Genomic DNA, 23,692 nt, shown 5'->3' on the forward strand with positions numbered 1-23,692 from the left:
GGAAGAGAGAGTATTATGTGCTCCAATTGCTCCCACAACCACTAACATCTACAAATGTAACTGCTTCCCTGGAGAGCTATGGTCCCATGAGAATTTGTCATACAGCTCCCACACATTAAGAAAAGGCAGACCCATCTGATCTATACAAACACATACTGTCTCTGAGGTAGATAACTGGCTCTTGCCTAGTAAATAACCTGTATGTAAAGTACTAAACATATCTCGCTCATAATACTGCTGTTCATTTTGGATTACATATCCAGCCTCATAGGGTTTACATCAAAGGAACCTAAAAAAAGAAATTTTCCTGGCTAGGCTTCTATTGTTCATAGCAATTTTCATTTCGCTCACTAGTAATAAGATGCTCTTGCTAGTAGCTGCAAGGTGCCAATTCTGCTTTGTGTGCAGCTTCTAGAATGAGGTCCTGGGGCCTGCATCACTGTTCTGGACTCCTGCAGTGCACATCTTCAGCAAAGCAAAAATACAAAGGGACCCATTGTTCCAACTGAGCACTCTGGCGAAACACTGTCTGGGGTTCTCCTGCACAATCTTGTGACAGTCTCCAGCAAGACTGGTTTGCTAACCTCTGCAAGAACATCCACGCAGTGCCTTGCACAGCCCCAAGACATCACGGAGCAGTTTGAAGCCAGCATTTTGGGAAAAGCATAGAAAGTAGCAGAACATCTGCCATTCAATAGGATCTTGGCTGATTGGTAATTGGTTTATCATTTTCACATGCACCGAAGTGCAGTGAAAAACTTGCTTATCATTGTTGTGTCTGATTAAATAAAGGCACGCACCAGGAGATGGCTTTAACTAGTGTATTCACATTGCAACGAGAGAGAGAGAGAGAGAGAGAGAGAGAACAATGTGTATGCGTAGACAACAGATCAATATGTAGTGTTGGGGGGAGGGGGGTCGTTGCTCTAAAAGAAATACATCCATTCATTACACCTCCTCCCCCTTTAGATTAATGCAACATAAAGTATATATGTACAAAACATTCTATTTCCCTTTCATAAACCAATACTCCAAATAAATATGCTTTCAAAATAACAGTCGTAACTTACTTCACAGTTCTAAAGGTTCAGTCTTTTGAGTGACGCTGTGTTTCTTTCAGGTTAGCACCTCTGGACCTGTGCAGTGGCATCAGGTTTGATAAGTGTCTTGTCTAAGACAACGTTCTCAGTTTCCAGTCCATAAGTGGACAAGGGAGTCATGTAGGAAGCAATCCCTGAGGGAAGCAGAGACTGGGTGGGAGGGAAAGATGTGCTTGGTGGTGGGATCCCGTTAGATGTGATCTCCCTCCTGGTACTTAGCCATCTCCAACGGGATCCCACCACCAAGCACATCTTTCCCTCCCACCCCCTTTCTGCTTTCCACAGGGATCGCTCCCTACGTGACCGACTCCTTTGTCCATTCGTCCCCCCCATCCTTTCCCACCAATCTCCCTCCTGGCACTTATCCTTGTAAACGGAACAAGTGCTACACCTGCCCTTACACTTCCTCCCTCACCACCATTCAGGGCCCCAGACAGTCTTTCCAGGTGAGGCGACACTTCACCTGTGAGTCGGCTGGTGTGGTATACTGCGTCCGGTGCTCCCGGTGTGGCCTTTTATATATTGGTGAGACCCGACGCAGACTGGGAGACCGTTTTGCTGAACACCTACGCTCTGTCCGCCAGAGAAAGCAGGATCTCCCAGTGGCCACACATTTTAATTCCACATCCCATTCCCATTCTGATATGTCTATCCATGGCCTCCTCTACTGTCAAGATGAAACCACACTCAGGTTGGAGGAACAACACCTTATATTCTGTCTGGGTAGCCTCCAACCTGATGGCATGAACATTGCTTTCTCTAACTTCTGTTAATGCCCCTCTTCCCCTTCTTACCCCATCCCTTATTTATATATTTATTCCCCACCCCACTTTTTTTCCTATCTCCCTTTTTTTCTCTCTTTGTCCCTCTCACAATCACTCCTTACCTGTTCTCCATCTCCCTCTGGTGCTCTCCTCCCCCTTTCTTTCTCCCTAGACCTCCCGTCTCCAGCTCTGTATCACTTTCGCCAATCACCTTTCCAGCTCTTAGTTTCACCCCACCCCCTCCTGTCTTCTCCTATCATTTCAGATTTCCCACTTTCAAATCTCTTACTATCTTTTCTTTCAGTTAGTCCTGATGAAGGGTCTCGGCCCAAAACATCGACAGTGCTTCTCCTTATAGATGCTGCCTGGCCTGCTGCGTTCCACCAGCATTTTGTGTGTGTTGCTTGAATTTCCAGCATCTGCAGATTTCCTCGTGTTTGCGAATGTTCACAGTAGATTGTACATGTTGGTGAAAGCCCGTCTCTGTGGAAGTTGCAGCAAGACAAGGGTTAAATTCTTAACAAAATAAACTGTATTCATAATTTTTAAAATGATTTACTGCAACATAAGGGTTAAGATCATGTCCAGGCAAGGATAGTTTACAGATGGTGTGCAGGCAAGAAAGGTCTTTGAAGAGCTTAGTTTCCTTTTGCATAGCAAGGAACTGGAGACACTTGGCATATGGAGGCAAAATAAAGATGCAAATGAAGGATTCTAGGGTGACATTTACTATTGGTTAGTTACTTTACTAATTTTGAAGTATTATTGGCCTTTGACATGGAGATTCTATTGGCTATTATTACCTGTATTATCATAGTGTGATGGGTGATTGGTTATGCTAATTTGAACATACACCAGTCAACTTCTGTATAAAAATGGCATTCCTTTGTTCAAATTTTGAAACAGCGGCAACAGAGACCATGCTGGTCTCCTGGTGCACACGTTTTAAAAAGTGTCTTTGAGGAATGAGGTAACCAAATCTGTTGTATAAATTATACCTATGGACAAAATTATGCAATTTGAGGGGTGGAATGTGGACAGACTGGGAAACCCTTTCAAACAGGCTGCGTACGTTGTTGTGACAAAAAAAGAGAGTGCAGATGCTGGAATCTGGAGAACCACAACAAGCTGAGAGAACTCAGCGAATCAGGCAGCATTTATAGACGGAACTGGACAATCAACATTTTGGGTTAAGACCCCTCATCTTGATGTTTCCCTCCATGCATGCTGACTGACCTGCTGAGTGCCTCTTGCTGTTTGTTTGTGTATGTACTAAATTATATAAGAAAGAGAAAGATAGGTTCTACCAAGCTTAGATAAATGTTAATTTGACGTATAAGGCAGGTATACTTTGTTTAACTTATAATAAAATGGTGCCTGTAGGCTGATGTTCTATCAAACTTGCACTTTCCACACCTTCCTAGGTAGGAAGGCTGAAAATACACACAGTGAGTGCTCCAGATCTGGACTCACCATGGCAAGATTTTAGTCAGTGTTGTAATGCTGGAAAAATAGCAGCCAGTCCAATTACAGCAATTTCTCACAAAGGAATCTTTCTCATTATATGCTTAAGAGAGAAAAATTGACCAAGACACCAGGGGTACCTGTCTTGCTTTTGTTTAAATAACTGCCATGGAATCTTCACGAGAACTGACAGAGTGTGTTTACGAAGAGTTATAGAGCACATCAGTACAGTTGCAGGCCCTTCAGCCCATCAAGTCTATGCTGAACCTAGCCCCATTGACCTGTACCTGGATCATAGCCTTCATACCCCTCCCATCCATGAACTTATTTAAGTTTCTCTTAAATGTTAAAATCAAACCCGCAAACACCACCTCCATGGGCAGCTCGTTCCTTGCTGTCCACTATACCCACAATCTTTCTGTCGTTCACACATTTGCTGATTCAGTTTACCATATTATCATCCACATCATTGATATAGCTGATAAACAACAACAGACCCAGCACTGATATATGTGGCACACCATTGGTCACCCAAGACCCGAGCAAACTTCTACGGATTTCTGCCTGGTTCCATCACCGCTGGTATGGAGCCTCCAAGGTACAGGATGGAAAAAGGCAGCAGAGTGTTGTAGACCTTCAGATCACAGGCACAATCCTTCCTAGTATCGAAGCCACCGAAGAGAAGGCCACAGCCATTATTAAGGACCCTGACCCTCCATGACATGGCTTCTTTGCACTACTATCTTCAGGGAAGGAATACAGGAGCGCTGAGTAGGCTACGGTCAATCATGGAAAACCCTGAACATCCTCTACATAGCACCATCCAGAGACAGAGAAGCAGCTTCAGCGGCAGGTTTCTATCGATGCAATGCTCCTCAGACAGGATGAAGAGATCAATACTCCCCAATGCCATTCGGCTTTACAATTCAACCGCCAGGGGTAGGATATGTTAAAGTGCCGGGGTCAGGACTGAGCTTAAGTTACCATTCAATGTATTTCTTAGTAAACTATTTAAGAACTTTTTAAAAGCTATTTATTAATGCTTTTTGAGAGGGTGAGTTTAGATGCATATTTATATTGAGTTAAGTATTGTATGTAATTAGTTTTGCTACAATAAGTGTATGGGACATTGGAAAAATGTTGAATTTCCCCATGGGGATGAATAAAGTATCTATCTATCTATCTATCTAAAGATCCACACTCAAAGTTTTAGGAACAGTTTCTTCCCCTCTGCCATCAAATTTATAAGCCATCCTCGAATCCATAAATACTACCTCACTATTTGTCTTTCACACTGTTTATCTACTTCTGTAGCTTACAGTAATTTTTATGAAACAACAAACTTCACATCTCGGTGAAATCCATCTGAAGCTGGGATTGAGTGTCCATGCAAGGTAACGTCACCAGCTGTGCATCATTCCCTCAGTACTGCCCGGGAGATCAGCTTGGGTTTTTTTGCAGCTTATAATCCAGAGGCAGATGGGTCCACAACTGACAATGACACTCTGCAACTTCTCTTCACCGGAGACATGGTCCTTCTGACAGCAACTGCAAAAGCGGAAGGAGTTGTTTTAGTCCGCTGAAGAGTCCAGACAGATAGATTCATAGTGGAGAGGATCCCAAATGGTTGTCTGGTGGCCTGCTATGGAAACACCAATGCCCAGGGAAGGGAAAGGCTAAAGAATGGATAGAGCTCAGTCCATCCCTGGAAAAGCCTTCCCACCACTGAGTACATTTACATGGAGCGTTGCACAAGGAGCATCTATGATCAAAGACTCCCACCATCCACGCCATGCCCTCTTCTCACCACTACCACTGAGCGGGAGTTATAGAAACCTTAGGTCCCACACCCCAAGGTTCAAGAGCAGTTATTACCCCAAACCATCAGGCTCCTGAAACGCCATGGTGCAACTTCAATTCCCACACCTCTGAAACTGATTCTAGGACCTACAGTACATACTCAGTTTTACAACTTTGCAACTTATGTTTGTTACAGATCATTCTGGTGTTATGACATTATGGATTAGCTAATGACGTTATGACATTATGGATTAGAACCAGTCCTGTAGACAATTTAATGGGAAATTTTGAGTCTGTCCTATAGGGGAAGACAAGAGATGAATATTCCTGATATTAGCACATTGTTAAATATATTAATAAATACAGGAGATTCTGCAGATGCTAGAAGTCCAGAGCAACACAGAGAACTTGTAACAGTGTACTACCCCATGAGTGTCAACGTTACTATTGGTACCTCGTTCCTGCCTTCTCCCCATATCCCTTGAATCCGCTATCTTTAAGAGCTCTATCTAACTCTTTCTTGAAATCATCCAGAGAATTGGCCTCCACTGCCTTCTGAGGGAGAGCATTCCACAGATCCACAACTCTCTGGGTGAAAAAGTTTTTCCTCAACTCCGTTCTAAATGGCCTACGCCTTATTCTTAAACTGTGGCCTATGGTTCTGGACTCCCCCAACATCGGGAACATGTTTCCTGCCTCTAGCGTGTCCAATCCCTTAATAATCTTATATGTTTCAATCAAATCCCCTCTCATCCTTCTAAATTCCAGTGTATCCAAGCCCAGTCGCTCCAGCATATGACAGCCCAACCATCCTGGGAATTAACCTCGTGAACCTACGCTGCACTCCCTCAATAGCAAGAATGTCCTTCCTCAAATTTGGAGACCAAAACTGCACACAATATTCCAGGTGTGGTCTCACTGGGGCCCCGTACAACTGCAGAAGGACCTCTTTGCTCCCATACTCAACTCCCCTTGTTATTAAGGCCAACATGCCATTAGCTTTCTTCACTGCCTGCTTACTTTCAGTGACTGATGAACAAGGACACCCAGATCGCGTTGTACTTCCCCTTTTTCTAACTTGACACCATTCAGATAGTAATCTGCTTTCCTGTTCTTGCCACCAAAGTGGATAACCTCACATTTATCCACATTAAACTGCATCTGCCCACTCACCCAACCTGTCCAAGTCACCCTGCATTCTCCTAACATCCTCCTCCTATTTCACACTGCCACCCAGCTTTGTGTCATCAGCAAATTTGCTAATGTAACTTTTAATCCCTTCATCTAAATCATTAATGTATATTGTTAATAGCTGCGATCCCAGCACCGAGCCTTGCGGAACCCCACTAGTCACTGCCTGCCATCTGAAAAGGACCCGTTAATCCCTACTCATTGTTTCCTGTCTGCCAACCAATTTTCTATCCCTGTCAGTACCCTACCCCTAATACCACATGCTCTAATTTTGCCCACTAATCTCCTATGTGGGACCTTATCAAAGGCTTTCTGAAAGTCCAGGTACACTACATCCACTGGCTCTCCCTTGTCCATTTTCATAGTTACATCCTCAAAAAATTCCAGAAGGTTAGTCAAGCATGAATTCCCCTTCCTAAATCCATGCTGAGTCGGACCGATCCTGTTACTGCTATCCAAATGTGCCGCTATTTCATCTTTTATAATTGACTCCAGCATCTTCCCCACCACTGATGCCAGACTAACTGGTCTATAATTCCCTGTTTTCTCTCTCCCTCCTTTCTTAAAAAGTGGGATAACATTAGCTACCCACCAATCCACAGAAACTGTTCCTGAATCTATAGAACATTGGAAAATGATTACTATGTGGCGACCCACTTTCTGCGCAGGCGAACCGGCTCAGAAATAGCCAGTGCGCGGGGAGAGACTTTGGTAATGCACCTCTGACATCATTTCTGCCCGGAGAGGGCGGGCGCTAGGGATTAAATGCCAGCACCACGAAGTTTGAATAAACTAGTCTCAAAACGACTTACACACTGCGTGTCGTTATTTCACATCGCATCATATCACATGTAGCACATTGCTACATTGGTGACCCCGATGGTCCAAACGGGATTTGGACCAAAGATGACCGACTCTTCATCTGTTCACGCAGTTTTGCTAAAACTGCCGACTTTCTGGATGCTGCGACCACACGTGTGGTTTAGCCAAGCAGAAGCCCAGTTCCAGATTCGGCAGATATCCTCTGATTCCATGCGTTACTACCACGTGGTGAGCGCCCTTGACCAGGAGACGGCCGCCCAGGTTGCGGATTTCATACAGTCGCCCCCGGAAGAAGGCAAATATGAAGCATTCAAAGCGCTACTCATTGGGACCTTTGGCCTCTCGTGGCGTGAGCGGGGTGCCCGCCTGCTTTACCTGGATGGTTTGGGAGACAAGACTGCCGTCAGCATTGATGAACGAGATGCTGTCCCTGGCTAACAGACACAAGCCCTGCCTCATGTTTGAGCAAGTGTTCCTAGAGCAACTGCCCGAGGGCATACATCTGCTGCTGGCCAACGCAGATTTCAGCGACCCTCGGAAGGTGGCGGCCCGGGCAGACGTGCTGTGGAAAGCCAAGAGGGAGAGCGTGGCGTCCGTCGGTCAGATTACCAGGCCACGTGCCCAACAGCGGACCAGACCGGGCCCGGCCGGGGTTTGCACACAACACAGAGGCAGGAGTGAGGAGGACAATGAACAGTTGTGTTTCTATCACCAGCGGTGGGGGACAGAAGCCCGCCGTTGTCGCCCGCCCTGCTAGGGCCAGGGCCAGCTGCCGTTAAGGACTATGGCGGCTGGCCACCAGGACAGCCTCTTGTACGTCTGGGACAAACAGTCGGGATATCGCTTCTTGGTTCACACCGGAGCAGAAATCAGCGTCTTGCCCCTGACGGGGTATGACACCCGCAACAGGAAGCCAGGACCCACCCTGAGGGCCACAAACGGCAGCACGATACAGACCTACGGCACCCGCACAGTGCAACTGCAGTTCGGTGCCAGCCGGTTCACGTGGGAATTCACACTGGCCGCCGTGACCCAACCACTCCTGGGGGCGGACTTCTTGCGAGCTCACAGCCTGCTGGTCGACTTGCAAGGGAAAAGACTGGTACATGCCGAGACTTTCCAGACGTTCTCCCTGGGTGAAGCCAAGTTGCCGGCCCCCCACCTGGACTCCATCACGCTGTCGGACAATGAATTCACCAGAATCCTGGCGGACTTTCCATTGATCCTGGCACCGCAGTTCACGGCAGCCATGACCAAACACGGGGTACAGCACCACATCCCGACCCAGGGACCACCCCTCCATGCCCGCACACAAAGGCTCCCCCCGGAAAAGCTCCGCCTGGCGAAAGAGGAGTTCAAGAGGATGGAGGAATTGGGGATCGTACGGAGGTCCGACAGCCCGTGGGCCTCCCCCCCTGCACATGGTGCCCAAAGCAGCTGGGGGTTGGAGACCATGCGGCGACTACCGCAGACTGAACAAGGCTACCACTCCAGACCGCTACCCCGTGCCGCACATACAGGACTTTGTAGCAAACCTGCACGGGGCAAGAATCTTTTCCAAAGTAGACCTCGTCCGGGGATACCATCAAATCCCGGTGCACCCTGAAGACATCCCCAAAACAGCACTCATTACCCTGTTTGGCCTGTTCAAGTTCCTCCGAATGCCGTTCGGCCTGAAGAATGCCGCACAGACGTTCCAGTGGCTAATGGATGCGGTAGGACGTGACCTGGAGTTTGCGTTAATCTATTTGGACAACATCCTTATAGCCAGCAGTAGTCGTCAGGAGCATCTGTCCCATCTCCGCCAGCTCTACTCCCGCCTGAGTGATTTCGACCTCACGATCAACCCGGCCAAATGCCAGTTCAGTCTTGATACCATCGACTTCCTGAGCCACAGGATTACCAAAGACGGGGCAACACCTCTGCCCGCTAAGGTAGATGTGATCCGCCACTTTTCCCGGCCCAACACAGTCAAAGGCCTGCAGGAGTTCGTTGGTATGGTGAACTTCAACCACCGTTTCCTCCCCTCAGCAGCCCGTATCATGCGCCCTTTGTACACCCTGATGTCGGGTAAAGGCAAGGACATTACTTGGGACGAGGAGGCCGCGGCCACTTTCGTTAAAGCCAAGGAAGCCTTGGCAGATGCCGCGATACTGGTGCACCCCAGAACGGACGTTCCGACCGCCCTCACGATGGACGCATCTGACACAGCAGTTGGTGGGGTGCTGGAGCAACTCATCGAGGGGTGCTGGCAACCCCTGGCATTCTTCAGCAAACACCTACGACCACCCGAACTCAAGTACAGGGCTTTCGACCGGGAGCTGTTGGCACTGTATCTGGCAATCCGGCATTTCAGGTACTTCTTGGAAGGCAGGTCGTTCACCACACTACTGCCTACCACCCACAGTCGAACGGACTAGTGGAACGCTTCCACCATCACTTGAAGTCGGCTCTCATGGCCCGCCTGAGAGGACCTAACTGGGTGGACGAGCTTCCCTGGGTCCTGCTTGGAATTCACACAGCGCCCAAAGAGGATCTGCACGCCTCGTCGGCTGAGTTGGTGTACGGCGCACCCCTGGCCGTCCCAGGAGAGTTCATACCAGCCCCAAGGGGGCAAGAGGAAGAACCTGCAGCAGTCCTGGACAGGCTACGTGAAAGGCTTGGCAACCTGGCCCCCGTACCAACTTCACAACACGGACGGACCCCGACCCATGTACCCAAAGACCTGCAGAACTGTAAGTTTGTGTTTGTACGAAGGGGCGGACACCGGACACCGCTACAGCGGCCGTACGAGGGGCAGTTCAAGGTGATCAACAACAACGGGTCCACGTACGTTCTGGACATTGGGGGGAAAGAGGAGGTTTTCACAGTGGACCGACTCAAACCAGCCCATGTGGACTTGGCGCAGACAGTCGAGGTTCAGGCACTGCGGCACAGAGGCAGACCTCCCAAACAGAGGCTGATCCAGACTGTGGACATTGGGGGGTGTATCACCGGTTCTGGGGGGGGGGGGGGGGGTTATGTGGCGACCCACTTTCTGCGCAGGCGAACCGGCTCACAAATAGCCAGCGCGCGGGGAGAGATGTTGGTGATGCACCTCTGACGTCATTTCCACCCGGAGAGGGCGGGCGCTAGGGATTAAATGCCAGCGCCGCGAAGTTTGAATAAACTCGTCTCCAAACGACTTACCAACTGCGTGTCGTTATTTCAGTGCTGTGTGTAGCACATCGCTACAACCAATGCATCCACAATTTCTAGAACCACCTCCTTAAGTACCCTGGGATGCAGACCATCAGGCCCTATTTATCAGCCTTCAGTCCCATCAGTCTACCCAACACCATTTTCTGCCTAATGTGAATTTCCTTCAGTTCCTCCGTTACCCTAAGTCATCTGGCCACTATTACATCTGGGAGATTGTTTGTGTCTTCCCTAGTGAAGACAGATCCAAAGTACCTGTTCAACTCGTCTGCCATTTTCTTATCCCCCATAATAAGTTCACCCATTTCTGTCTTCAAGGGCCCAACTTTATCCTCCTTTATAATCTTGGCTAGCTTACCTTCGTACCTTATCTTTTCTCCCCGTATTGCCTTTTTAGTTATCTTCTGTTGCTCTTTAAACGTTTCCCAATCCTCTGGCTTCTCACTCATCTTTGCTATGTTATACTTCTTCTCTTTTATTTTTCTACTGTCCTTGACTTCCCTTGTCAGCCACGGTCGCCCCTTACTCCCCTTAGAATCTTTCTTCCTCTTTGGAATGAACTGATCCTGCACCTTCTGTATTATTCCCAGAAATACCTGATATTATTGTTCCACTGTCATCCCTGCTAGGGTATCCTTCCAGTCAACTTTGGCCAACTCCTCCCTCATGGCTCCATAGTCCCCTTTGTTCAACTGTAATACTGACACTTCCAATTTTCCCTTCTCCCTCTCAAATTGTAGATTAAAACTTATCATATTATGGTCACTACCTCCTAATGGCTCCTTTACCTCGAGTTCCCTTATCAAATCCAGTTCATTACACAACACTAGATCCAGAATTGCCTTCTCCCTGGTAGGCTCCAGTACAAGCTGCTCTAAGAATCCATCTTGGAGGCACTTCACAAACCCCCTTTCTCAGGGTCCAGTACCAACCTAATTTTCCCAGTCTACCTGCTTGTTGAAATCCCCCATAACAACTCTAGCATTACTTTTGTGACATGCCAATTTTAACTCTTGACCCAACAATTACTAAACTAGCATTGTTCTGCCTTATAAATCTCATTGAAACCTATCAAATATTGGTAGGCCTAGATAGAGTGGACGTGGAGAGGATACTTCCTACAGTGAGGGAGTCTCAGCCACAGAAATGAAGGGCGTCTCTTTAGAACAGAGATGCGGAGGAATTCCTATAGCCAGGGAGTAGTGGATCTGTGGAATTCATTGCCACAGACAGTTTTAGAAGTTAAGTCATTGAGTATGTTTAAAGTGGAGATTGATGGGTTCATGATTAGTCAGGGTGTCAAAGGTTATGGGGAGAAGGCAGGAAAATAGATTTGAGAGAGATAATAAATCAACCACGATGGAAAGGCAGACCAGACTCGATGGGTCGAATGGCCTGATTCTACTTCTATGTCTTAAAGTCTTATGAACACAACACCATTCCTGTCTCTTTTCTCCAACAGGACTGCCTACAAAATTCACCTTCAATGCTCATGCGTCAAGTAGCTTCTAGACTCATGCTCTCCAGACTTTCCTCGGTCCTTAATCAGTTCAAAAATGCTTCCGGGGAATTCCATTCTAATCATAGTAACTGTGCTCCACTTTCTGGATAGCTGGCTTTCCTGGGAACCCCTCCTTTCTCTCCTCAGTGCTCTCGGTTGAGTCTCTGTTGACGGCACTGAGGTGGAGACGAGGTTTATGAAGCTCAGCTCTAGAGCAAACAAAGTCAGTCTGCTTAGAACAGAGCCAATTTTGCAAGGCGATTTGATTGCAGAAAGGGACACTGGGCGTCCCAGTGATGCAGCTGCCAGAGATGCCCTCACAGCGTCAGTGACTCAAGTTCAATTCTCACTTTGGCTGCTGACTGTTTATAGAGTTTGTACATTCTCCCCGTGACCACAGGTGTTTCCCTTGCATCATCATTACTCCCACAGCTCAAAGACAGGGGCTGGCCACTGTAAAATTCCCCCTAGTCTGTAGATGAGTAATAAATTCTGGTGGAATAAAAGTAATTAGGGTAGATTGGTGTAAAATGGGGGCTTGATGGACAGCATGAACTCAATGGCCTGAATGGTCTGCGCCCCTGCTATATCCCTCTCTGACTTGGGCTACACATATGTCAGTGTCCTGTGGGAACGTGCCTTATTCTGATTATAGAAAGTCACTTCCGTTGTGATTGGTTAATTTAGAAGCTTCAGCTGCTTTTCCCATTGGATAGCTGCCTGGTGTCCAGCTTCAAATATCCTGGGTATATAAAATAGCACGTGAGAGGGGCCTACTCTTTCTACCTTTGTTTAAGGCAAGGGTGCACATGACCCCTGGGGAGGTATGCAATTTTAAGTAAGTATGCTTGTTGAATGTATGTGTGCTTGTTCAATACTCAGCTTTGTAGTGTCTGTAACTTGGCAAACATAAATGTTGGTCAAATCTTTACTGTTTGTAAGTAAATGATTCATATATCTATTCACAGAGAGTGCTTTCTGTATCACTTGCTGGACCCGTGAACCTGATTCAACATTACAGTCAGATGTTCTCCATTGGTCAGATGCTCAACTGACCCATTTCCTCTATCAAGGACAGCATTTGTAATTTGTACGTAGCTGCACTGCACACTGCAGTTTTCTAAATAAATTATTTTGCAAAACAGATTTTGTTTTCTGGTTATTATTTCTCATTCTCATCAACTTGTGCCTCACTATTCTCAGCTGGGTAATTTTCCACAGGATTGCTTGCCATTATATAACAGTTTCTATGATTTGACAGTAAGTCAGCTGTAGGATTTTTATCTTCTGATTTAACGTTGCACTCAAGCGCACTCAAAGACACCTGCAACCACAAATTCTCGTACAAGTGCACGCCACAAACACACATGCAAATGTGAAACAGATGAGGTTTCAGCAACCTGCCCAGTTATCCGTCACCAGTAAACTGCGCTGGTCCAATCGTGTTTATGCTATGGCAAGAAAGCTCACCAGTGATTCTGCTCTACTTCCTCCCGAGAATAAAGCGATCTGTCACGTCCCCTTTGACCCTCACTAATTTTTATCACTGTACCTTGTCCAGATGCATCATGGCTCCATGTGGAAAATAGTCCACGAACGACCGGAAGAAGCTGCAGAGTTGTGTCACATTATGAGAACTGGACTCCAGTCTATGGTCTCTGTCTATAGAATTCCACGGCCTTGCTAAAGCAGCCAGCACAATAAAAGACCCCACCCACTTCAAACATTTCCTCTTCTCTCTCCCCTCCCTCGCATTCGAATCAGGCAGCAAACACAAAAGCCTGAAAGCACGCAGCACCAGACTCTGACAGCTTCAGTGTTCAGCCTTCTGAATGTTTTCCTAATATGATAAGCTGGACTCTTGAACGCACAGTCTACCTCATTGCGAATTTACACCTTGCCGTCTAATGGCTCTGCACTTTCTCTGTAAGAAACTTAATTTTAAATTCTGTTATTAGCTTACCTTGCACTACTTCAATGCCCCATCATAATGAATAGATCGGTATGGGAAGCATGCAAGAAAAATTTTCCCTTCACCTTGGTGCATGTGACAATAATTTAGACATAGCCACAAAGCTTGGCTGTAGAACATTAATACCGGCCAAGTCAGCATCAATTAACCCTGCATAAACTGGAGTGCAGAGACAATGCGTTTTCTTGCAAAACGGTACTGAGAAATTGAAAGATAATTACCCAGAACATCTTCCAGGCCTTGCAGAAGCTCACAATCCAAAGCATCAACTGTCCATTTTGCTCCATAGATGCTGCCTGACCCACTGAGCTCCTCCAGTTCCTTTGAGTTTTGCTTTAGGCAGTGCAAGTTGAAAAAGGAGAGCACTTCTGCCTAAGATCAGATCCTCCGCACTAACCCCAGTGATGTGTGCGCACGTGTGTGTGTGCGTGCGTGTGTGTGCGTGTGCGTGTGTGCGCGTGCGTGTGTGCGCGTGCGTGTGTGTGTGTGCGCGTGCGCTTGTCCAGTATGAACATGCTGTGCCCGCAGGAAAATAAATCAATCCAGTGTATAGAGGCATAGAGGCCTGCTGTCAAACCATAGATTCATATAGTACACCCTCACTGGGAAAGCATGCACAAATATACCGAGAGCTGCGGTCATTTGGTCATTCAGGAAGGAATGAAAGAGCAAATAGAAGATGCCAGGCACCTGTGTGCCCACAACCCTGCAGAAAACCCTCAGGTCACACAGGGCTTTCCTCAGCCAAACTCCCACTGTAACCTGCAGCAAGGAGATGTGGCGAGGCTGACACGCAGACTGTGTTAGTGGAACCAGCGGGGTGACTGGACAGCTTCCTGTGCGGGCTGAGTTGAAATGACCACATGGCAAACCGTTCACAGCTCCACACACAAGCCAGCTGAGCTGGGACGGGGCTGGGCTACATCACCCATGGCTGAATTCAATTGACTTCATTTCCTACATCCTTCACATATGTGAGCAGTAAAAATATTTACGTTACATCTCTGTTTGAATGTGCAAAGTGCAAACTTATAGTAATTTGTAATAAACAGTATGTACAGTAAGATATACAACAGGACGGTCAATATAGCTTAGAAATACAATTGTGTCAGCATGAATTAATCAGTCTGATAGCCTGGTGGAAGAAGCTGTCCCGGAGCCTGCTGGTCCTGGCTTTAACACTGCAGTACCATTTCCCAGATGGTAGCAGCTGGAACAGTTTGTGGTTGGAGTTACTCGGGTCCCCAATGATCCTTCGGGCCCTTTTTACATACCTGTCTCTGTAAATGTCCTGAATAGTTCACATCTACGGATGTGCTGGGCTGTCCACACCACTCTCTGCAGAGTCCTGCAATTGAGGGAAGGACAGTTCCCACACCAAGCAGTGATAAAGCCAATCAGGATGCTCTCAATTGTGCCCCTGTAGAAAATTCTTAGGATTTGGGGACCCATGTCGAACTTCTTGTTATGAATGAGGACAATATGAGTGAGATTGATGTTCTGGAGCATGTTGATATTAAGGGAGAGAAGGTGTTGGAGTTCTTAAAATACATTAGGATGGATAAGTCCCCGGGGCATGAAGGAATATTCCCCAGGCTGCTCCATGAGGCAAGGGAAGAGATTGCTGAACCTCTGGCTAGGATCTTTATGTCCTCATTGTCCATGGGAATGGTACCGGAGGATTGGAGGGAGGCGAATGTTGTCCCCTTGTTCAAAAAAGGTAGTAGGGATAGTTCAGGTAATTATAGACCAGTGAGCCTTACGTCTGTGGTGGGAAAGCTGTTGGAAAAGATTCTTAGAGATAGGATCTATCGGCAATTAGAGAATCATGGTCTGATCAGGGACAGTCAGCATGGCTTTGTGAAGGGCAGATCATGCCTAACAAGCCTGATAGAGTTCTTTGAGGAGGTGACCAGGCATATAGATGAGAGTAGTGCAGTGGATGTGATCTACATGGATTTTAATAAGGCATTTGACAAAGTTCCACACGGTAGGCTTATTCAGAAAGTCAGAAGGCATGGGATCCAGGGAAGTTTAGCCAGGTGGATTCGGAATTGGCTTGCCTGCAGAAGGCAGAGGGTTGTGGTAGAGGGAGTACATTCAGATTGGAGGGTTGTGACTAGTGGTGTCCCACAAGGATCTGTTCTGGGGCCTCTACTTTTTGTGATTTTTATTAACGACCTGGATGTGGGGGTAGAAGGGTGGGTTGGCAAGTTTGCAGACGACACAAAGGTTGGTGGTGTTGTAGATAGTGTAGAGGATTGTCGAAGATTGCAGAGAGACATTGATAGGATGCAGAAGTGGGCTGAGAAGTGGCAGATGGAGTTCAACCCGGAGAAGTGAGAGGTGGTACACTTTGGAAGGACAAACTCCAAGGCAGAGTACAAAGTAAATGGCAGGATACTTGGTAGTGTGGAGGAGCAGAGGGATCTGGGGGTACATGTCCACAGATCCCTGAAAGTTGCCTCACAGGTAGACAGGGTAGTTAAGAAAGCTTATGGGCTGTTAGCTTTCATAAGTCGAGGGATAGAGTTTAAGAGACGCGATGTAATGATGTAGCTCTATAAAACTCTAGTTAGGCCACACTTGGAGTACTGTGTCCAGTTCTGGTCGCCTCACTATAGGAAAGATGTGGAAGCATTGGAAAAGGTACAGAGAAGATTTACCAGGATGCTGCCTGGTTTAGAGAGTATGGATTATGATCAGAGATTAAGGGAGCTAGGGCTTTACTCTTTGGAGAGGAGGAGGATGAGAGGAGACATGATATAGGTGTGCAAGATAGATAGATAGATAGATAGATAGATAGATACTTTATTCATCCCCATGGGGAAATTCAACTTTTTTTCCAATGTCCCATACACTTGTTGTAGCAAAACTAATAACATACAATACTTAACTCAGTAAAAAATATGATATGCATCTAAATCACTATCTCAAAAAGCATTAATAATAGCTTTTAAAAAGTTCTTAAGTCCTGGCGGTTGAATTGTAAAGCCTAATGGCATTGGGGAGTATTGACCTCTTCATCCTGTCTGAGGAGCATTGCATCGATAGTAACCTGTTGCTGAAACTGCTTCTCTGTCTCTGGATGGTGCTATGTAGAGGATGTTCAGAGTTTTCCATAATTGACCGTAGCCTACTCAGCGCCCTTCGCTCAGCTACCGATGTTAAACTCTCCAGTACTTTGCCCACGACAGAGCCCGCCTTCCTTACCAGCTTATTAAGACGTGAGGCGTCCCTCTTCTTAATGCTTCCTCTCCAACACGCCACCACAAAGAAGAGGGCGCTCTCCACAACTGACCTATAGAACATCTTCAGCATCTCACTACAGACATTGAATGACGCCAACCTTCTAAGGAAGTACAGTCGACTCTGTGCCTTCCTGCACAAGGCATCTGTGTTGGCAGTCCAGTCTAGCTTCTCATCTAACTGTACTCCCAGATACTTGTAGGTCTTAACCTGCTCCACACATTCTCCATTAATGATCACTGGCTCCATATGAGGCCTAGATCTCCTAAAGTCCACCACCATCTCCTTGGTCTTGGTGATATTGAGACGCAGGTAGTTTGAGTTGCACCATATCACAAAGTCCTGTATCAGTTTCCTATACTCCTCCTCCTGTCCATTCCTGACACACCCCACTATGGCCGTGTCATCAGCGAACTTCTGCACATGGCAGGACTCCGAGTTATATTGGAAGTCTGATGTGTACAGGGTGAACAGGACCGGAGAGAGTACGGTTCCCTGTGGCGCTCCTGTGCTGCTGACCACTGTGTCAGACCTACAGTCTCCCAACCGCACATACTGAGGTCTATCTGTCAAGTAGTCCACTATCCAATCCACCATGTGAGAGTCTACTCCCATCTCCGTTAGTTTGTGCCTTAAGATCTTGGGCTGGATGGTGTTAAAGGCACTAGAGAAGTCAAGGAATGTAATCCTTGACTTAATTAAGATATTAAGAGGAATAGACAGAGTGGACAGCCAGTGCCTCTTCCCCAGGGCACCACTGCTTAGTACAAGAGGACATGGCTTTAAGGTAAGGGGAGGGAAGTTCAAGGGGGATATTAGAGGAAGGTTTTTCATGCAGAGAGTGGTTGGTGCGTGGAATGCACTAACTGAGTCAGTGGTGGAGGCTGATACACTAGTGAAGTTTAAGAGACTACTGGACAGGTATATGGAGGAATTTAAGGTGGGGGGTTATATGGGAGGCAGGGTTTGAGGGTCGGCATAACATTGTGGGCCAAAGGGCTTGTAATGTGCTGTACTATTCTATGTTCTACGTTCTATGTTCTTCTACTGTCTGAGGTGAAAGAGGCGCTGCTGTGCTTCACCACACAGCCTGTATGTACAGACCAAATGAGGTCCTCGGTGATGAGTATGCCGAGGAACTTAAAGCTGTTCACCCTCTCAACCCCAGATCCATTGATGTCAATAGGGGTTAGCCTGTCTCCGTTCTCCTGTAGTCCACAGCCAGCTCCATTGTTTTTGTGACATTGAGGGAGAGGTTGTTTTTTGACACCACTGTGTCAGGGTGATGACTGCGTGAAGAGGCAGGAGGTGCAACATCTTCTCAATGGCAACGGTTCAAGGGCAGCATGGGTACAGGTCAGGGCCAGACTGAAGCTGAGCTTTGCATTCCGCCCAGCGACGCAGCGACATCCAGTAATGGAAGATTATTTTTGACTTTAGAAGATTTTTCAATAAGCAGACTAATAATTTCTGAATAAAAAATCAAAGTTGAGAATACTGTCATATGCATTTATACATGTATGCAGAGGCAAAATGAAAATCTTTATTGCAGCATCAGCCACATAGAATCAGTTACACAATATTCACGAGAAACATAAATTATGCAAGTAACACAACGAGAATGAAACAAAATTGTCAATGGTCATGCAAAGTTGTGGAAGCAGTCATAATGTTGCTATACAGCTGGTGATTAGTGGTGTGCATGTCAGTTCAAGAGCCAAATGGAAGTGGCTGTTCTTGAACCTGTTGTGGGATAAGGAAGTTGTGAGAAACAGATGATCTGCTGGAGCAAGTCAGCAGGTCTAGCAGCATCTGTGGGAGGAAAGGAATTTTTCAAAGTACAGAGCAAAACCGTGCATCAGGACTAGAAGTGGAGAGGTGAGACCAGCAGTCTGCTGAGGGCCAGATCAGTGGCATTCAGGTCTGGCAACCAAGTAAAACACAAGTGTTCCAGGTACGATCTCTGGAAAGCACCATGTCACGTGTGAAGTGGCAATTCCAGACCAAACCTGAATCACTGAAGAATGCTCACAGCTGTGGCAGAGATTGAATGTTTCACCTCCTACAAAGTGAAGACAAACAACACAGGACATAACAAGGCTTTGTTCCCAGAAGAGCTCAATCTCTTCTGTGCTCACTTTGTCTGCCAAAACATGGAGGAACCATCACAAACTCCCACAACCCCCTGATGACCCTGTGATTTTAGTCCCGGAGGCCGACATAAGATCATTCTTCAAGAGGATGAACATGGCATCCGGCCCAGATGGGGTACCTGGCCAAGTATTAAAGACCTGTGCTGATCAATGGGCTGGAGTGTTTACCAATATCTTAAACCTCTTGCTTTGCAAGTCTGAGGTACCCACTTGCTTCAAACAGGCTTCAATTGTACTGGCATCTAAGAAGAACGTGGTAACTTGCCTCAGTGTCTATTGTCCAGTAGCACTTACATCCAATGTGATGAATTGATTTCAGATGTTGGTAATGAAAGACATCAGCTTCTGCCTGAGAAACATCTTGGATCCACTTCCGTTTGCCTACCATCACAAGTCCATAGCAGATGTCAAATCATTGACTCTTCACTCAACCCTGGAAAATTTGGACAGTGAAGATCCATACATCAGGATACTCTTTATCGACTACAGTTCAACAATCAATACTAGCATCCCCTCAAAACTAATCAATAAGCCTAAAGACCTTGGCCTCAGTTTCACCTTGTGCAATTGGATATGTGATTTCTTCACTTGTATACCCCAGTCAGTTCAGATTGGCCATAACATCTTCTCCACAATCTCCATCAGCGCAGATGCCCAACAAGGCTTAGCTCACAACTCTATTCACTTTACACTCATGGCTGTGTAGCTAAGCACAGCTCCAATGCCATATTTAAATTTGCCAATGGCACCACTGTTGTAGGCCGAATCAAAGGTGGTGATAATTCAGCATCTAGAGGGAGACTGAAAACCAAGCTGAGTGGGGCCACAACACCTCACTCAACATCAGTAAGACTAAGGAACTGATTATTGACTTCGCAAGGAGGAAACGGGAGGTCCAGGAGCCAGTCCTCATCAGGGGATCAGAGGTGGAAAAGGTCAGTAACTTTAAGTTCCTCAGTGTTATCATTACAGTGGATCTGTTCTGGGCCTGGCATGTGTGTCATTACAATGAAAGCACAGCAGCACTTCCACTTCCACTGAGGTTTTCTAAGATTCAGCATAACGTGTAAAACTTTGACAAACTTCTATAGATCTGAGGTGGAGAGTATATTGACTGGCTGCATCATGGCCTGGAATGGAAACACCAATGTTCTTGAACAAAAGTAGAGGATACGGCCCAGTTCTTCACTGGTGAAACCCTCCTTGCCAGTGTGAGCATCTGCATGGAGTGGTGTTGCATGAAGCCAGCATCCATCATCAGGGACCCCCACCACCAAAGCCATGCTCTCTTCTTGCTGCTGCCATCAGGGAGAAGCTACAGAAGCCTCAGGACCCACGTCAAGGACTCCTTATCTCGCGTTCTTGTTTATTTATTTATTTATTCATTTATTATTCTTTTGTGTTTGTACAGCTTTCTGGCTTTTGCACATTGGTTGTTCATCCTGTTGGGTGATTCTTGGATTTAATGAGTAACATATAACAATGACAGCACGGAAACAGGCCATCTCAGCCCTTCTAGTCCATGCTGAACGTTTACTCTCACCTAGTCCCACTGACCTGCACTCAGCCCATAACTCTCCATTCCTTTCTTGTCCATATACCTATCCAATTTTAAAAAATAACAATATTGAACCTGCCTCTACCACTTCCACTGGAAACTCGTTCCACACAGCTACCACTCTCTGAGTAAAGAAGTTCCCCCTTGTGTTACCCCTAAACTTTTGCCCCCTAACTCTCAACTCATGTCCTCTTGTTTGAATCTCCCCTACTCTCAATGGAAAAAGCCTATCCACATCAACTCTATCTATCCCCCTCATATTTTTAAATACGTCTATCAAGTTCCCCCTCAACCTTCTATGCTCCAAAGAATAAAAACCTAAGTGTGCCCACAAGAAAACGTATCTCATCGTTGTGTATGGTGACGTATATGCACTTTGGTAATAAATTCACTTTGAAGTTTGAGATTGTCAGTGTGAAGCAGCAAAACAGGATTCCGAGCCAGTTGCTGGCACTGAGGAGGCATGTAAGATGACATGCAGGGATGGAATTGGAAGATTGTGGCAGGTGCATAAAATATGGAGGCAGACTAAGAGAGAGAACCACACTGTGGGGCTGGCTGGTACGTTAGTAGTTGGTGTGATGCTGTTAAAGTCAATTCCAGCGAGTTTGAACGTTCTCCCTATGACTGTGTGGGTTTCCACCAGGAACTCCAATTTCCCCCCACAGTCCAAAGACAAAACAGCTGGTAGGCTTAATTGGTCATTGTAAACTGTCCTGTGACTAGGTTGGTGTTGGGTGGGTTGCTGGGCAGTGTGGCGCACTGGGCTGGGGAGGTCTGTCCTGCACCATATGTCTAAATAAAGAAATAAAAAACACATACCAATGGAGCAAGGGGGGGGAGGTGAAGATGGGAAGTTTTGCTGGAGGGAGATAAGCAGAGATGAAGATGGGAGTGTAGAGATGTGAGAATGGAAAGCATTAGAGGAGAAGGGAGAAGTGAAGGACAGATGGAGGGATAGAGGGATGGAGTCAGGAGGGAAAAGGATAGGTGAAGGGGCTGTTGAAAGGGGAAATTAGGAGGATTGGAGGATCAGAAAGAGAAGGAGAGGGTAAGTAACCGTAAGAAGATGGTATGGTCTGGATCATTTACTTACATCTTCTCTCTATTAATGTTGCCAAACCTGCTGAGAGATTCCACCACTTTCTATGTCCTCCAAACACAGCTTTTACATCATTATTTATCCTAACCCAACCTTTCAGCCTGAGGATATGTTCCTTTTCATAAGGTGAGTAATGTTTGTTGTTAGTGGCCAGAGTCACTGAATTTCAAAAACGCCATCATCTGCATTTTGTTTTTTTTTGGAACCCTGATGTAATTACGTATGGCATGACCTGTTGAGATGACATGCAAAACAGGTGGGGTCTTGGCCCGAAATGTAGACTGTTTATTTTGAAGATTCAAAGTAGATTTATTATAGAAGTATACATGCAGTATACAGCCCTGAGATTCGTGTTCAAGGAGAAGTGGTCAGAGTGAGGTCGAGGCATGCTTGAGGAGAAGTGGGCAGAGTCAGAGATGGAGTTGGAGTGAGTGGAATGGAGAAATGTTGGAGCGAAGGAGCTTTGGAGCCTGTCTACCTAACCTGAGAGCAAAGATTGATTGATTGAAGTGCCGGGCTGCGATGTGGCGGCAGGTTCCAGGCCCAGGGTGCATCGATGTGACGGGGCCCGGGTCTCAGAGCAAGCCACAGCCTGGTGTTTGGCCAATAGAAACACCGGGCCAGATGGATTGAAAAGGCAGTGTGTTGGGATTGGATGTGAGGGTCGGGCCAGTTGGGTCACTGCTCCTCGATGTTTGCTCCGCTCTTTGCCGCTCTAAGGCTGTGACCTTGGGCTTGCTCCGGCTGCTTCGGGCTTCGTGTCTCCACGCTACGTGACATTTTGCGCTGTTGTGTGATGAACTGAGTCTGGGGCTGTGGGCCTTCTCTGGCTTCTCCAGGCTTCGTGTCTATGGACATGATGCACCATCAATAACTCTCGGAGACGTGAGTTAAGGTAGGCTTTTATTGGCTGGAAGAAAGCACAAGCAGCAAGCGACCACCACACAACATCCTGGAGACTGAGGGAGGAGCAGTGCCTCCAATCGCCTTTATACCGGGGTCTGTGGGAGGAGCCACAGGAGCAGTCAGCGGGGGGAGGGGGGGCATGTCCAGACAGGTATATGTAGTTCACCACAGGACACACTTTCATTCTGAATGCTGTTCATACAGATAAGATCATTACACAGTACACTGAGATAGAACAAGGTAAAACAATAACAATTCAGAATAGACTGTAAAAGATACTGAGAAAGCGCAGTGCAGTATTATGATTTGAGCAGAGACCACATGAACTTAAAGGGAAATCATTTTTAACTAATATATTCAAGTTGTTTGAGAGTGGGTTTATTTATTTATTGAGGAACAGCGCGGAATAGGCCCTTCTGGCCCTTTGAGCCACACTGCCCAGCAACTCCTGATTTTACACCAGCCTAATCGTGGGACAATTTACAATGACATCAGTGGATCTGGGGCTGAGATGGTAAACAGCTTCAAGTTCCTCAGCATCCATATCACCAAGGACCTCACGTGGTCTGTACACACCAGCCGTGTGATGAAAAAAGGCACAACAGCATCCCTTTCACATCAGACAGTTGAAGAAGTTTGATATGGGCCCCCAAATCCTAACAACCTTCTACTAGGGGCACAATTGAGAGCATCCTGACTGGCTGCATCACTGCCTGGTATGGGAACTGTACCTCCCTTAATCACAGGACTCTGCAGAGAGTGGTGTGGACAGCCCAGCGCATCTGTAGTTGTGAACTTCCCATGATTCAGGACATTTACAAAGACCAATGTGTAAAAAGGGCCCGAAGGATCATTGGGGACCCAAGCCATCCCAACCATAATCTATCCCAGCTGCTACCATCCGGGAAGCAG

General features: G+C 46.7%; 1 protein-coding gene and 1 long non-coding RNA gene across 5 annotated transcripts in view; one reads left to right on the forward strand and one right to left on the reverse strand.

The window, feature by feature from the left end:
* Positions 1-12,945, forward strand: part of LOC140731833 (general transcription factor II-I-like) — a 141,151-nt gene extending 128,206 nt beyond the window's left edge. For 3 of the 4 annotated variants that reach the window (XM_073053708.1, XM_073053709.1, XM_073053714.1), the window contains one exon: positions 12,809-12,945. In XM_073053708.1, coding sequence (XP_072909809.1) covers positions 12,809-12,927 — 119 coding nt within the window. In that variant the 3' untranslated portion in view covers positions 12,928-12,945. The remainder of the gene's footprint in view (positions 1-12,808) is intronic. The other variant, XM_073053713.1, reaches the window with a different exon arrangement.
* Positions 2,141-13,500, reverse strand: LOC140731836 (uncharacterized). Its single transcript, XR_012099926.1, has 3 exons — positions 13,393-13,500; positions 4,648-4,876; positions 2,141-2,347 (listed from the first exon to the last, which is right to left on the reverse strand). It is a non-coding gene; the product is annotated as an uncharacterized lncRNA (long non-coding RNA).
* Between the last annotated feature and the right edge of the window lie 10,192 nt (positions 13,501-23,692).

Source organism: Hemitrygon akajei, chromosome 8, assembly GCF_048418815.1.
Source record: "Hemitrygon akajei chromosome 8, sHemAka1.3, whole genome shotgun sequence".
In the NCBI taxonomy this organism is placed as follows: Eukaryota; Metazoa; Chordata; class Chondrichthyes; order Myliobatiformes; family Dasyatidae; genus Hemitrygon; species Hemitrygon akajei.